The sequence below is a fragment of the Chelonia mydas genome, chromosome 1 (assembly GCF_015237465.2).
Source record: "Chelonia mydas isolate rCheMyd1 chromosome 1, rCheMyd1.pri.v2, whole genome shotgun sequence".
Lineage (NCBI taxonomy): Eukaryota > Metazoa > Chordata > Testudines > Cheloniidae > Chelonia > Chelonia mydas.
In genome coordinates, this window is record NC_057849.1 from 207682606 (window position 1) to 207698311 (window position 15706).

At 45.3% G+C, this 15706-nt stretch overlaps 1 protein-coding gene across 3 annotated transcripts in view; it reads right to left on the bottom strand.

Moving 5' to 3' along the window:
* The window catches only part of FAM131B (family with sequence similarity 131 member B), an 80347-nt gene extending 72338 nt beyond the window's left edge, over positions 1–8009 (bottom strand). The window contains exon 1 of one of the 3 annotated variants that reach the window (XM_043543938.1): positions 7485–8009. In XM_043543938.1, the coding sequence (XP_043399873.1) occupies positions 7485–7512 (28 nt within the window). In that variant the 5' untranslated portion in view covers positions 7513–8009. The remainder of the gene's footprint in view (positions 1–7484) is intronic. The other 2 variants (XM_037911360.2, XM_027828785.3) reach the window with 2 other exon arrangements.
* Between the last annotated feature and the right edge of the window lie 7697 nt (positions 8010–15706).

Here is a 15706-nt window from a genome sequence, read left to right on the forward strand (position 1 = left end):
ACTATATGCGAATGTGAGGGAGGAGGTAGTGGAAGTAAATGGCGTACCCGTGGAAGGAAAGACCAAAGGCCCAAGGCCATATTATGTGATCAGATGTGATCTGTTGTACCTAATAGTGCAAATTCGAGGGGAAGAAGTAGAGCAGCTCTTAGTCCCATGGAAACACACAAGGGCAGTACTAGAGTTAGCTCACAGTCATTTATTTGGGGGACATTTAGGAGTAGACAAGACACTTGATAGAGTCCTAAGAAGATTTTATTGGCCAGGAATACATGCGGAGGTCCAATGCTATTGTACCTCCTGCCCAGAATACCAGTTGCATAGCCCCCGACCTCACTTGCAGGCCCCATTAGTACCTTTGCCTATTATTGAAGTCCCTTTTGAAAGGATAGCCATAGCCCTAGTGGGCCCGCTGGAAAGATCAGCACGGGGCCACCGAAATGTATTAGTCATCCTTGACTACGCCACACGGTATCCAGAAGCCATTCCTTTAAGAAACCCCACATCCAAGGCAATAGCAAAAGAACTACTTCAGATTTTTGCCAGAGTGGGCATCCCTAAGGAGATCCTGACTGACCAAGGAACCCCTTTCATGTCGAAATTAATGAAGGACTTATGTACCCTGCTCCGCATCCATGCCATATGGACCTCAGTCTACCATGCACAAACAGATGGACTGGTAGAGCGGTTTAACCGCACCCTTCATGATATGATCCGGAAGGTGGTAGCACAGGACAGAAAAGACTGGGATACCCTTCTACCATACCTAATGTTTGCAATACGGGAAGTTCCGGTTTCTCTCCCTTTGAGCTACTGTACGGACATCACCCATGCGGAATATTAGATATCGCCAAGGAGGACTGGGAAGAACCCAACCCAGGAAAGAATGTCATTGAGCATGTGACACAGATGAAAGAGCGAATAGCTCGAGTAACCCCTGTAGTACAAGAACATTTGGAAAAAGCACAAGAGACCCAGCGGACATATAACTGCCGGGCGAAAGTACGGAAATTTCAGCCGGGAGAACGGGTGATGGTGCTAGTGCTGACAGCAGAAAGCAAACTCCTGGCCAGCTGGCATGAGCCGTATGAGATAGTGGAAGCCATTGGGAAGTGGACTATAAGGTCAGACAACCAGACTGCCAAAGACCGGAGCAGATCTACCACGTAACTTACTGAAGCCCTGGCCTGACCGAGGACACATGCCTGGTCATTCGGAGAGCTCCACCTCAGATGGACGACCCACAGGAGCAGGTGAGGATATCTCACAAGTTAGTCCCAGAACAACGAACAGAGGTCATTGATATGATCCAACAGAACCAAGATGTGTTCTGTACACAGCCGGGCTGTACAACACTGGTCCAACATCATATTGTCACCAGGCCCAGAATAAGGGTGACGATAAGACTACCAGATACTGGAAGCTAAAAGAGAGGAAATTAGGACAGAAGTGAAGAAGATGTTGGAACTTGGGGTTATTGAAGAATCCCACAGCCAGTGGTCCAGCCCTGTCGTCCTAGTACCCAAGCCTGACGGCACCCTGAGATTTTGCAACGACTTCCGGAAGTTGAATGAAGTATCCCAATTCGATGCCTATCCGATACCACGTGTCGACGAGCTAGTTGATCAGTTAGGCAAGGCCCGAAACCTAACCACTCTGGACCTGACCAAAGGATATTGGCAAATTCCTCTGGCCAAGAACGCCAAGGAGAAGACTGCTTTCTCTACACCTGATGGCCTGTTCCAATACACTGTCCTTCCTTTCGGACTCCATGGGGCCCCTGCAACATTCTAACGAGTTATGGATAAATTGCTGCGACCCCATGCCAGGTATGCCGCCGCCTATTTAGACGATATCGTCATCCATAGCCCTGACTGGGAAATGCACTTAGGGAAAGTAGAAGTGGTACTAGACACCCTGTGGAAGGCCGGCCTCGCTGCCAACCCTCTCAAGTGCGTGATAGGACTAGCTTAGGCGAGATACCTCGGGTATGTAGTAGGGAGAGGCTTGGTAAAACCCCAATGGAACAAAGTGGAGGCAATACAAGATTGGCCTCGGCCAGTCCGTAAAAGACAGGTCAGAGCGTTTCTCGGGTTAGTAGGGTACTATTGGAGATTCATCCCTCTTTTCGCCACAAGAGCAGGGCCATTGATGGACCTGATAAAGGCTCGGGGCCCCGAGATAGTAAAATGGTCTGATGCAGCAGAAGGAGCATTCGCAGATTTAAGGTCAGCCCTTTGCTGCCATCCAGTACTCATAGCCCCAGGCTTCAAGAAAGAATTTGTCCTACAAACAGGTGCCTCAGAAGTAGGGCTAGGAGCTGTCCTTTTGCAGATGGTAGGGGAGGAGGAACACCCAATCCTGTACCTCAGCCAGAAGCTCCTCCCCAGGGAACAAAAGTATGCCGTTGTTGAAAACGAATGTCTGGTGATAAAATGGGCCATGGAAACGCTCCGCTACTACCTACTGGGGCAGCGATTTACCCTGATGGCAGACCACGCCCCGCTCCACTGGATGCACAGAAACAAGAAGAATGAAGAGTGACTAGATGGTTCCTATCTCTGCAACTCTTTCATTTCCGAGTACAGCATAGCCCAACCCCATGGTGTTGAGCGGGGGGGAGGATATGTGATACAGCATGGCCAGAAGGCATCAGGATAGTGATTATAGGAGAGATATGTAAGTCCCAGGATGAGGAGAAGCCTTATTCCCTGTAGAGGGAAGAAAGGTTTCTATAGATTAATTAAAAGCACCTGAAGCCAATTAGAGCACCTGAAGCTAGTCATCTGATAACCCCCCCTGCTTCAATCAGCCAGGGAAACGAGTTGGAGCAGAGTGGTTTTGAGTTGGAGAGGAGAGCAGTTTGAAGGAGTTGGAGCAGAGTGCAGTTTGAAGGAGTTGGAGTAGAGGAGAGTTTGGAGAAGTGCCGTGGCTGGCTAGAAGACCAAGACCCTAGGTAAAGAGACACCCAGCTTGTGCAGAGAGAGAGGGCAGGAAGCCCCACAAGCTGAAGAGCAGGAGAGGGAAGTAGCACAGGAGAAGGAAGCACTAGTTCAAGTGGTTTACCACTATCCCTAGGGCCCCTGGGTTGGGACCTGGAGTAGAAGCGGGCCCGGGTCCCTCCCTCTCCACTACCCTTCTCTGGGTTACTAGTGGAACAGTAAATACCCTAGTTCAGGAGCAGGAAACTGCGCCCTGAACCCCCCACCCCGAAGAAGAGGAAGCGCGGGACCCATCATAATCGTACCGGCAATTTGCCACAGTTAAAATATTATATGTTCGAAGAAAAAAAATCCAGAATACATAATGTTGTTGTTTTAGTTAAATAATTTAAATGTCTGTCTGGTGATGTTCTCCTCCTAATACAGCATGGCAAGAAAATCTTCCAAATACTAATGATGAACCTGTTGAATTGGAGATAGTTCACCTCCCAATGACTTCATAAATATCTGCTTCAGTTACCTTTGGTAAATGAAATAACCAAACAATCATTCATTTTCTGATATAGCTGTAAAACTAATCTGATAAGTTTTCAAAATAAATCACTTTTAAAATGTATAGTGTGTACCTTCTAAAAATGAAACTTACATCTCTGGGTTGTGAAGAATATGTATTAAGGTTATAACAATCAACAAGAATGCACTTTTATGTAGAAATCCATGATTAAATTGAGTCTTCCTGACTAGTGATTTAACTGATGATTTAAATCAAATTGATTTAAATCAAATCCACCCTGACAGGAACTGTTTTTTTTTATTCAGGATTTGTACAGCACCTAGCACAAGGGGGCTCCTGATCCATGACTAAGGCTCTTAGGTGCTATGGTAATATAAATAAGAAATAATTAGGTGGGAGAAACCACTTGGATTGCTTAAAATTGGAATGGACAAAGCCCTGGAGCAATCCTAAGGAAAAATCCAGCAGTGGTATATGAGGGACTAAATGTGATTTACTAGGTCTTTTCTATCACTAACTGCCATAATCCAAAATCCTGAGTTGTAAACTATTCCGATTCAGAGATACAACCAGTACAGTATCATTGCTCCCTCTTCTAGCCCCACAACCACTTGATCTGAGTGATGGAACATATAGACCCCATATTAAATCAATTCTGTAAGAAACAGGGCAGCAAGATTCATAGATTCCAAGGCCAGAAGGGACCATTGAGATCATCTAGTCTGACCTCTGGTATAACATAGGTCATAGAACTTCCCTGAAAAAATTCCTAGAGGAGATCTTTTAGACAAACAATCCAATCCTGATTTAAAAATTCTAAGTGATGGAGAACCCACCATCACTCTTGTTAAATTGTTCCACTTGATAATTGCTCTCACTTTTAAAAATGTATACCTTTTTTCCCAGTCTGAATATTTCTAGTTTCAACTTCCAACCACTGGATCATGTTACATCTTTCTATACTAGATTGAAAAGCCTATTGTCAAATATTTATTCCGCATATATATACTTGTAGATGGTAATCAATTCATCCCTTAACCTTCCCTTTGTTAAGCTAAATAGATTGAGCTCCTTGAGTCTGTCACTTGAAGGGATGTTGTCCAATCCTTTAATCATTCTCGTGGCTCTTCTCCGAACCCTCTACAATTTATCAACATTTTTCTTGAATTGTGGACACCAGAACTGGACACAATAGTCCAGCAACAGTCACTTCAGTTCCAAGTACAGAGGAAATATAACATCTCTACTCCTACTTGAGATTCCCCTGTTTATGCACTCCAGGATTGCATTAGCTCTTTTGACCATAGAGTAGCATTGAGAATGTATGTTTAGCTGATTATCCAACAGGACCCCCAAATCATTTTCAGAGTCAATGCTTCCCAAATTAGAGTCCTGAAACTATGGTCAACATATTTTGTTCCTCAATGTATACATTTACATTTAGCCATATCAAAATGCATATTGTTTGCTTGCAGGCAGCGTACTAAGTGAGCTAGTACCACTTCCCCAATTTTTGTGTCATCTGCAAACCTTTTCTGTGACGGTTTTCTGTTTTCTTCCAGGTCATTGATAAAAATGTTAAATAGCGTAGAACTGAGAACTATTCCCAGTGGGACCTCACTAGAAACACACACACACACACACACACAGATGATTCCTTGTTCACATTTGAGTCCTAACAGTTAGCCAGCTTTTAATCCATTTAATGTATGCCATGCTAATTTTATATAGTTCTAGTTTTTTTATCATGTCATGAGCTAAGTTCACAACCACGTCTTGGAGCTCAGAGGCCTATACCTGTCTGACCTGGTATTTAAAGGCATTAATTTCTTACACAGGCCATCTTCACAGTCCTGAGGAAGCCTCATAATGGGAGCCTATAAGATTGGATAACACAGATTCTCCACTCCCAGCAGAATTCCTCCAGACAAACTTCCCCACTTTTCCCACCACCTCTGTGCAGTCTTTAGCTCCCTGACCCAGCACTCCAGAGAGATATGGTCACTGATGAGCCAGAGCTGGGAACAGTAGGCACAGGTGGTAGGCATCAGACACAATTACTAGGCAGATCTCTCTCTCTCTCTCTCTCTCTCTCACACACATACACACACACACACGGTTCTACAGCTTCCAAAACACAGGTCTCTATCATATGAACTAAAGGCAAATTCCTTCAGCTAACTCTATTAGTAGATCTCTTATTTTCTTTGTGGGCCCAGCAACTATGGGACAATGCCCCTCATACATATACAAAGCCAGTTTATTACAACAGGTCCAACAACACCTTGGGATATTATGGACCATATTTTTAAAAGTTATGGTATAGGTGCACTTGCACATGCAAATTGCAATTAGATATCATCAACAGGTGGCCAGATGGACATTTAGTCACCTAAACGACCATGTCCACACATTGTTACCTGCAAATGCAGGTGACCAGTTACACAGACTTTTTGCAAGGCAGAATTCAGGCCTCCAGTCATAAAAACATAGTCCTATGTTTAAAAAAAAAAAAGTGTGGGTAAAGATGAGCAGCTCAGTACCGTTCTAGCCAACTGGGAGTGGGTGTCACTGAAGATGTTTGTTATTTTCTGAGGGGGGGGCAAAATGGGGGGGCGGAAGGGGATCAAATATGTTTAGTTCAGAGACCACACTGATAAGGCAACATGGCACGATAGATAAATAATGTCCTTGGCACAGTGCTCACTCAGGGGGGAAGAGGTGTAGGGAAGGCAGTGTGGCTGACTTGCTACAGGGAAAGGGTCCAGGTGCCATCATGCTGGGTAAGAAGTATCCTAGAAAGTGTTTGGTGTTCTCTGATGTTGTGAGGTATTAGAGAGGAGAGTACCTTCTTGGTGGATGTGGTGGGAGAGGACGGGTGGATGTGGGGTAGAAACCTTTCTGTCATGGTGTACGCTTGTTACTCTGAGGGTACATTGGTGACACAGTGAGAAGATGTTCCCAGGAGTGTTCTCTTGATGTGTAGAGGGAGGGTGAGGTGCTCAGCAGCAGGGGAAAACTGGGTTTCTCATCCTCCGATCAGGCACAGGTGTCACAGGATAGGAACACATCTTTTGAAAAGTCTTCCCTGGGTTTGCTTTTGGGGGAAGTGGTTCAATGACCCCCACAGCCCTAGTTGATTGGTTCTGGTCTCAGGGGGTTGTACAGGGTTTGTATAGTTTGGGAAAGGTCTTGGGGTGGGAGATACTGGATGAGGTGGGTGTGTAACATATACCCCTTGGGGGGTGTTGTGTGAGAGTGTGGGCTGCAGAGGTAGATGGGTGGATAGTGTCCCCGGGGACCTCTGAGAGACAAGGTGGGTGAGGTCATATCTGTTAATAGACCCCCTTCTGTTGGTGAAAGAGACCAGCGTTTGAGCTACACAGAGCTCTTCTTCAGGTCGTGTGAGGATGTGTTATTCTGAGGCGTTGTGCCTAAGCGTGCGTTTAGTGGCGGGGGGGGGGGTCGCTTGGCAGGATGGGGGTTGTCACAGAGGCTACGAAGTGGGTGCACAGCAGAAGGGGGTTCCTTGGTATGCCTCTTGTGCGGTGGGAGGGACTCTCTGGGTGTTGTTATTCTCCGATGAGGCGTGGGTAGCAAAGGGGCGGGGGGGGAAGATGTGCAGCTCTCACTGCAGTGATATGGATAGTCCGATCATAACAATACCCCCCCCCCCAGTAGGAGGAGAAGGTGCGGCTGGCCCCTAATCCAGGTCTCCCTCCTCTCAGGAGCATACCCGCACCTCGGAATCCCCTGAGCCGCACCGCGGGGGCTCGCCCCGCAGCAGGGAAAGCACGGCAAAGAACAGCAAAGAACAGGGAGCTGTAAAGCACCGTGCACACCCAATGGCGTTGAGAGGCTGGGGGCAGGGATAGAGGGAGAGAGAGACCGGGGGAGAAAAGTCCTTTACCTGTCCATCCCCCTTCAGCCACGGAAGGATCGCTACATGCAAAGGGAAGGGCAGCCGGAGAGCTGAACAGCAGCAGCTCCCTGGAGCCTCCTTCCCCCCACCCTCCCCGGCTTCTTACCTACAGTCCTGGATCCTATGCAGCCCATCACTCTAGCAGGTCCCCGCGGAGGAGGCAGCAGCCGCAGCAGGGAGGAGGAGGGAAGTGGGCGAAGGTGTCGGAGGAGAGGGTGGGGTGGGGGAGCTCCAGTTATGGTGAATGTCCAGTGTGGCCCAGCCTGTGCCGGCGGAGGGGCATGGTCCGGGGTGAGGGCGCCTTACCCGCCCCGGACAGACAGCCCGGAGAAGAGGCAGGGAGGGAGGCAGGAGATGCTCCGGGCCAGGCTCTCCGACCAAGATGCTCTAACCAGCCACACCTCGCCTGCCACAGCGCTGCCTCCTCTCCCTCTGCGTCCCTGTCTCTTTCCCTCGCTCCTCTCTCCCCCCTCGCTCGCTCTTCCAGGCTTGGATGCTACAAGGATCTTCAGAGGAGGAGGCGCAGGAGGAGGGCTGAGATTGGGTAAACAGCTCAGGTCCCGAGCGCGGGGCTACCATTGGCTGAGCCCTCGCCGCGGCTGCAGGAGGCAGGGAAGAGGGAGCAAGGAGCCCGCACGATGCTGGACGCGCCGTCCGCACACACCCACCCGCTGGCAGCCGGGCTGGAGAGGCTGCCTGGCCCTGGGACCGGGGGAGGGCGGGAAGCAGGCGAGGAGGTGATAAGCGCTGGAAGGAGAAATTCGCGTTCCCATCAGAAGACAAAGGGAGCAATGGAGAGGGAGAGCTCCCAGGGACGGGGCCATTTTGAGGCTGTCAGAGAGGGACAGACGGACAGAGGCAGGGAGGGGAGCAGGGCAGCTGGCCGGAGAGGCCAAGACGTCACGCATCAGGAGTAAATGTGGAGTGAGCAGTTACACTGAGAACATCCTGACAAGCTCAGTTCACATGGGGCTAAGAGGCGGTGGAGGAAGGGGAGAGAGGCAGCGGCCAGGGAGAGATACGGAGCAGGGGGAAAGGAAAAGAGAGAGGCACTGAAGAACAAGTGACACAGGGCGGGGCAAGTGGCCGGAGGTCAGAACCTGGACAATGCAGTCCCCTCCATACACACATAGTCACAAACAGCACACCAAGGGGAAGAGGGGGGCAGAGAAACGATTGCTGGGAGGGGGCCCAAGCTCCCGCACCGCCCGCCCCCTGAGGGAGGGAGGGAGATGCTGTTTGTCACACGCTTCCATCTGTCCAGAGCATCCCATCTCCAAAGCTCATTTGCTAATCTAGCTGCAGCACTGTGAGGGCTGGGCCCAGCCAACGCCGAGAGCTGCACTGCACAGCCGTGGTATGAATCACCAACGGGGGCAGGGAGAGAGACGGGGAGAGTGTGCAAGGGAGAGAGGAGGAAAGAGATGAGGTGACAAGGCAGCAAAATGTGTGTGTGGGGGACGGGGGGACGGGGACGACAGAACAGGTGAGAAGGTCAGGGGAGACAGTGAAGAGGAAGGAGGAGGGCTGGAGAGAAAACTGAGAAAGAGGACAACCAGAGGAAAGGGATGGCCAAGGAGGAAGGAAAGAGGACGATCACTCCGGGTGACTGAAGGAGGATGGAGACTGGAGAGAGAGAGAATCAGAGAGCAGGGACAGGCAAGTGGATGGCATGGCAGTTGTCAGGAAACTGTCTCAGTAACTATACTTCTAAACTGGATCCAATTAAAAGGAAAGACCCTCTGGTGGCCAGAGGTGGCAGCAGCAGCTGGATCCCATGGGGTGGGTCTGGCTCACTCACAGGTACTGGCTCTTAATTGAGCTACAGGTCCAGGAGCAGTTATTCCACGCAGAGAAAGGACAATCCCAAGTATCCCGGCCCTGCACTGCACTGCCTCACACACTGTACAGCCCACACATCCCCCTGATGCTCATGAACCAGGAGACAGCTTGCAACATTGGGCTCTTGCAGTGTGGTTTTACTCTAAAAAGAGACTAAAATATTGGTTGTTTTATGCTCACAGACCTGTCCCCTGTGTTATCCACGGTCCTAGCTGCTGGTCTTGAGTTACAGCTTTACTATATTCTACATCTATTAGTTCAGCAGAGCCAATACTGCTCAGAGACAGGAACCTGGTTCTTCTTATGCATCAAGAGAATTGTTTACCAAGTTCTTCTAATCAGTTACTACTGTGTAGGCCTTTTGAAGACAAATGGAGCTGCACAGTAGTCACTGAGAAATGAATTTGGCCTGTAGAACCATTATTACCAGTCACAGTGGGTTAGAGGGAAAGGTCCCAACTTGACTCTCAGATCCCCGGCTGAGCCTGCAGGACTGGAGCACTCCCTCCTTCCCCAACCATTTTTTTTTAGACAGAATACATGTGAACCTGAACATGAAATCTGGCCTCCTTGAGGAGTTTCCTTGCATACTCCTTGAAACAGCATTTGTGCCTTACCTTAGTCATGGTAGAGGTGTTGCAGGCACAGCTAAGGTTGAATTTCAGTTTTACACTCTCTTCTCTGAGCCCATTTCTCCTTTCAGACTTCTCATGCTCTCTACTCTCAAACTCTTTGTGGTTTATGTCTTCACACCTCAAATCTGACCCCTTTTCTCTCCCTGACTGGTGTCTTCTCTGGTTTTCTCTTCAAGTGATTTTAGAGCATGGGCTGATGAGGCCATTGAACCCTTTGCTCCATCTTCTTATTCTCCATCCTTGCCTCCCTCAGTCTTAGTTTATCATCTCATCCAACCCAACTCATGGCCATATTCTTGTTCTCATCATAAGCAACTTTCTCTTTCCCCTTTCATATTCCATCTGCAGTATAACTTGTACCAGTCTCTTCTTGGTTATGACAAAGCCTCTATCCTTCAACCTTCAGAGGATTATTTTCCTGCCTCATCACTATCTCAAATGTCTTGATACTATCAGGCCTTTCCATCTTTATCTGTAATAATGATCTCTTATTTCCTTCACTTCCAACAGTTCCTTGTTTTGTTATATACAATCCTGTCTTGTCCACTTCCCTTAACCTAATTAACTTCATCACAGAATCCATATTCTTCTCTTTACCTGTAGTTCTTCCTGATGGTCCATAACCAATTAGTCTCTCACATACATAAATTTAAGTTTTAAAAATCATCTCTGTAGTTATGAAAAGTTCTGGAGATCTCATCATATTCTCAGGGTTTCTCAAACTGTGGATTGGGCCCTATAGGTGGAGCATGGTGAGTCTTTAGGTACCTCATGATATGTAACTGATTAAAATTTTAAAATGTGGAAACTTTCCATTTTTCTAATAAATTGAAAGCTAACAGATAATTCAACAGAACAGAAAATGGTTTCCAATATCAAGCAAGGATTTACCAACAGTTATACGCAGTGGCATCAGAAATACAACACTTAATCTAGCTGCATCTCAGACAGTAGCATGATAACTGCTAGTAAATACCGACTTAAAATGGCTACCACTATATCTCTTGTTTTCTGGAAGGCAAAGGCCAACCATAATTGCATAATGACTTTGTAAAAGAAAGAGGGATCCCTGATTGTCAAGCTGATAGTCAAAATAAATGCGGAACATGGCCACATGAACACCCTTAGGACTCTGCTAGGTTTATAACCACGACTTCTACTACTACACTCCCAGCACCATATCTAATTTTCATTGTGAGCTTTTTCCTTCTGCTTTTTTCTCATCTGAAAATCCTACGACTTTCTAACCTGATAAATCTAGATTTGCCCTGTTTTGTTTTGTTCCAGAAGAAAAATAAACCAGGGAAATTAATATATAAGAACTTCAGTTAATATTATGTTAAGGACTATGAATTTAAATAAGCCCTCAACATTCAGGAAATACCAAAGTGAAGATTCAGCCAATAACCTTAAATCTCTACAAATGCAATACAATTTTTTATTAGATGATCATGTTATAGTTCTCAAATAATACATTATACCATAGTTTTTTCTACAGCTTTAGATACATTGGTAAGAGCTTTTTCATGTTTGAATATTTACATTAATTTAGAGACTTTTTATATGATCAATTTTCTCAATCATCACAGAAGTTAGAGATGGAAAAAGCAAAATAGCTCATCAAATTCATCACACTATTAAAGCAGGATTAGAGAAATTTACAGACTGACAGATGTACTTTTTGCTTTGTAAACAAATACAATCAGAAAAGTTACTTGTTTTAGTAACTCACAAACTGGTTCTCAGTAAATTCATTTATAATGTAGTAACTTTGTGTATTTTAAAATATTTTTTGTATTATATCTTTTAAGCCGTATAGTTATTTGCATTCATCATACAACCTATCCTCAAACTTTCTTAATATCGTTAAAGTATTATTTGTAGGGCTTATTGAATATTTTTCTTCAAACCTGTTTTTCAACAAAAATTGGGGTTTTGATTAAAAAAAATTTCATGAAAAGAAAGTGCTTTCTATGGAAAATTTCAAGTTTTCATCAAAAAATGTTCAATCAAAAATTTAAAAATTTTTTAAGTTGAACTCTGCAGATAATTTCACCATTATTTTCTTCATTTTCATCAAACCTGTCTAAGAAAAAAAATACACTTTCTGACCAACTCGAAATATTTGCTTTAAGTATTGGAAATACTCTTTAAAACCACTCTGAAGCTGTTTTTTCACATAAGCATGTATACACAAAATATATATTTGTACACAACTGATCTGAAAGTTAAACTAAAATATCTTGACAAGTATAAGAGTGCTCAGATACTACAACGATGGGAGGATATAAATACATAAAGAGACAGGAATACAGATACTGTACATAGATTTATAGATAGATACTCCAGAGTGAAGGAGTGATGGGGCCCAATTCTCCGTTCTACTGCAGCATAATAAAGGAAATGTATAGTGGGAAGAACTGTCCCTTGGGGAATATCCTCTGTGTTGGGGGGTTCCTTGCTTGATGTAGAACTCTATGTCATCCTCTTCCCAGACCATGATGTAGGAGGTGTGCTGGGTGTGTGAGGGAAATCATAGAATCATAGAATATCAGGGTTGGAAGAGATCTCAGGAGGTCATCTAGTCCAACCCCCTGCTCAAAGCAGGACCAATCCCCAACTAAATCATCCCAGCCAGGGCTTTGTCAAGCCTGACCTTAAAAATATCTAAGGAAGGAGATTCCACCACCTCCCTAGGTAACGCATTCGAGTGTTTCACCACCCTCCTAGTGAAAAAGTTTTTCCTAATATCCAACCTAAACCTCCCCCACTGCAACTTGAGACCATTACTCCTTGTTCTGTCATCAGCTACCACTGAGAACAGACTAGATCCATCCTCTTTGGAACCCCCTTTCAGGTAGTTGAAAGCAGCTATCAAATCCCCCTCATTCTTCTCTTCCGCAGACTAAACAATCCCAGTTCCCTCAGCCTCTCCTCATAACTCATGTGTTCCAGTCCCCTAATAATTTTTGTTGCCCTCCGCTGGACTCTCCAATTTTTCCACATCCTTCTTGTAGTGTGGGGCCCAAAATTGGACACAGTACTCCAGATGAGGCCTCACCAATGTTGAATAGAGGGGAACGATCACGTCTCTTGGTCTGCTGGCAATGCCCCTACGTATACATCCCAAAATGCCATTGGCCTTCTTGGCAACAAGGGCACACTGTTGACTCATATCCAGCTGGAGCATGCTGAATTCTGGCTATCCTTGTTGCCACTGCCCAAAGGGGGCTTTTGCAGCAGAGTGTGAATTAGAACAGCTTCAGGTCTGCTCTAATTTATATACCAGCAGGGTCAGGAATGCAGGAAATGAAAAGGTAGCATAAAGCCCCCTTGTCTCCTCCACTATTCCTGTACCTATCTGAGGAACACAGCAACAGGGAACTGGGCTCAGAAGCTGTAGTTAGATAGCATTATACCACAGGTAAATACTGCAAACTGATAAAGTTTAAAAAAAACCAAAACAATCAGACATGTTTCACATGATGTACATTTTTCAAACCACTGTTGAATCATATCTATTAAACTGTATTCTTCCAAATGTTCCCTCAATCTATCCATAAATATCACCTCAACATCTTTTCCTAATATAGATGTTAGATGTACAGGGCTGTAATTTTTCAGCCTCCTTCCTAGAGCCTATCCTTGTAACAAACGGAGCTATAGTCACTGTTTCCCAGCAACCTGATACCTATATACATTTATGTAATTAATTCATTTATTTAAATGTATACCAATTATATCACAATAATTAAAGAGCTCCAGTCCTCTGCCCTCGGTGCCCTTAATGACCACTTAAAAATACATATATAAACCCAGCAGCATGATCTCCCACTCTCAGCTAAAAATATCCAGCCAGAAAGATAATTTACAATGTCATTATAACACCCACCCAAATCCTTGGCTTGGATGCCAGCCTCTCACAGCCTTCACTAGAACCCCTGCCCAAAAGCCCACAAAAAGACTTGCTAAGAAATAATTAAAAGGAGTACTTGTGGCACCTTAGAGCCACAAGTACTCCTTTTCTTTTTAGAGTAGCAGCCATGTTAGTCTGTATTCGCAAAAAGAAAAGGAAAGGAGTACTAGTGGCACCTTAGCGACTAACCAATTTATTTGAGCATAAGCTTTTGTGAGCTAAGTGAGCTGTAACTCACGAAAGCTTATGCTCAAATAAATTGGTTAGTCTCTAAGGTGCCACTAGTACTCCTTTCCTTTTCTTTTTGCGGATACAGACTAACATGGCTGCTACTCTGAAACCTAAGAAATAATTGTTCACCTCTTTGCTCCTTGATCTCCTCTGCATTACTACCTGCTGCTTTGTCCACTTTAATTTTATCTAAATTCTTATGGCCAGATCATCTCCTCCTGTGGAAAAACCTACAGGAGGAAGGTCCCCTTGCAGAGTTTCCTGAGAGGCATATATTCAGGTTTGGGAGACTTACAGAGGGCTGGGAGTTGAGGCCTCCTAACCCCATGCAGGAAAAAGAGCCTCCAGATCTGTTGAGCTAGGAACTAATTCTTCAAGGACTGTTGCTCCTCTGTGCAGTTCTGGTGGCCTTCTGCCATTGACAGTATAGCTTCTTCAGTAAGTGTCTGAGTCCCCTATGATTGCTATAGCAGTCATGGAGGAGACACCACAGGAGTTAATGATACATCAAGCAGCATTAGCACCTGATAGGTTTTTCCTGTGGACTTGAAAGGAGATGGTACTGCAGAATGCCTAATGCCTGTTCTCTACTCTTTCCTGTCTGGAGCGCCTTCTGTGCAGAGGTTACACAGAGAACCTTTTGTGGGGACCCAAGGAATAGAGGAAAGTACCCTTAATGTAATATTGTACCTTCTTCTGCTTTGTAATGGGGATTCCCTCCCATGTTAAGTTCCCTCTGCTCAGGTAAGGAACAGGGTCTGTTTTAGGCTTGCTCAACACATTTTCAGTAATCTCAGTCTCTTCCAATTTGACCTCATTGGAACCCACAAACCTATCTGCCACAGGATACATTGTTAATTCTTGATTTCTCCCACATCCCATTAATAACACCACTGCTTCTCTCCCTTTTAGTCCTCTACTATTATACGTGAACTGCAAAGCATTACCTATAAATTTGTCCAAGTGTTTCCATTATAAGTGCGAGGAGGCAGATTTAATTATAGCATTTCCTCTCCTTTGAGTACTTCACTTGTCTAAGATACTATTTTCATTTGGACTATTTAAAGGATCTCCAGTTTTTATCTCAATACCTTTATCTATGTATGCTTCATTTCCCATTTGTTCTGGTACCCTTTTCATTCCCTCTGTCTTCTTCATAACCCTCTGTAGCTGTATTGCAGTCTTGAGCTCCCTCTAATTTTTAGATCTCACTTTTTACTCACAATTAATATTAACAGTATATCTTTCACTCACACTGGCTTTAAAATTTGATGTTTAGTTTAATATAGTAATACACACTCCCTTTGAACCAGCTCTGTGACTTCTGTAACCTTTAGCTAATTGTTGCTTGCAGTATTTCTTTTCTAAGAAACATTGTCAATATTTCTCTCTTCATTTGATCAAACTGGCCATTTACTAGGGTGACCATATGTCCCGTTTTGGCTGGGACAGTCCCTTTTTTAAGCCGTCCCAACTTTTTTTTCCAAAAGGAGGCATTTGTCCCATTTACTCTTGCTGACTTGATCAGTTGACAAGAGGAAACAGGACAAATGTTCACTTTTGTCAAAAAAGTGGGGTGCAGTGCAGATGGTGCAGGCAGAAATGCCAGCCCCCCACAGGTTGGAGGCAGGGCTGGGGGGGCGGGAGGGAAAGCAGGGTTCCAGCATGCAGGGCTCCCGCAGGGTTCCAGCGACCAGACAATAG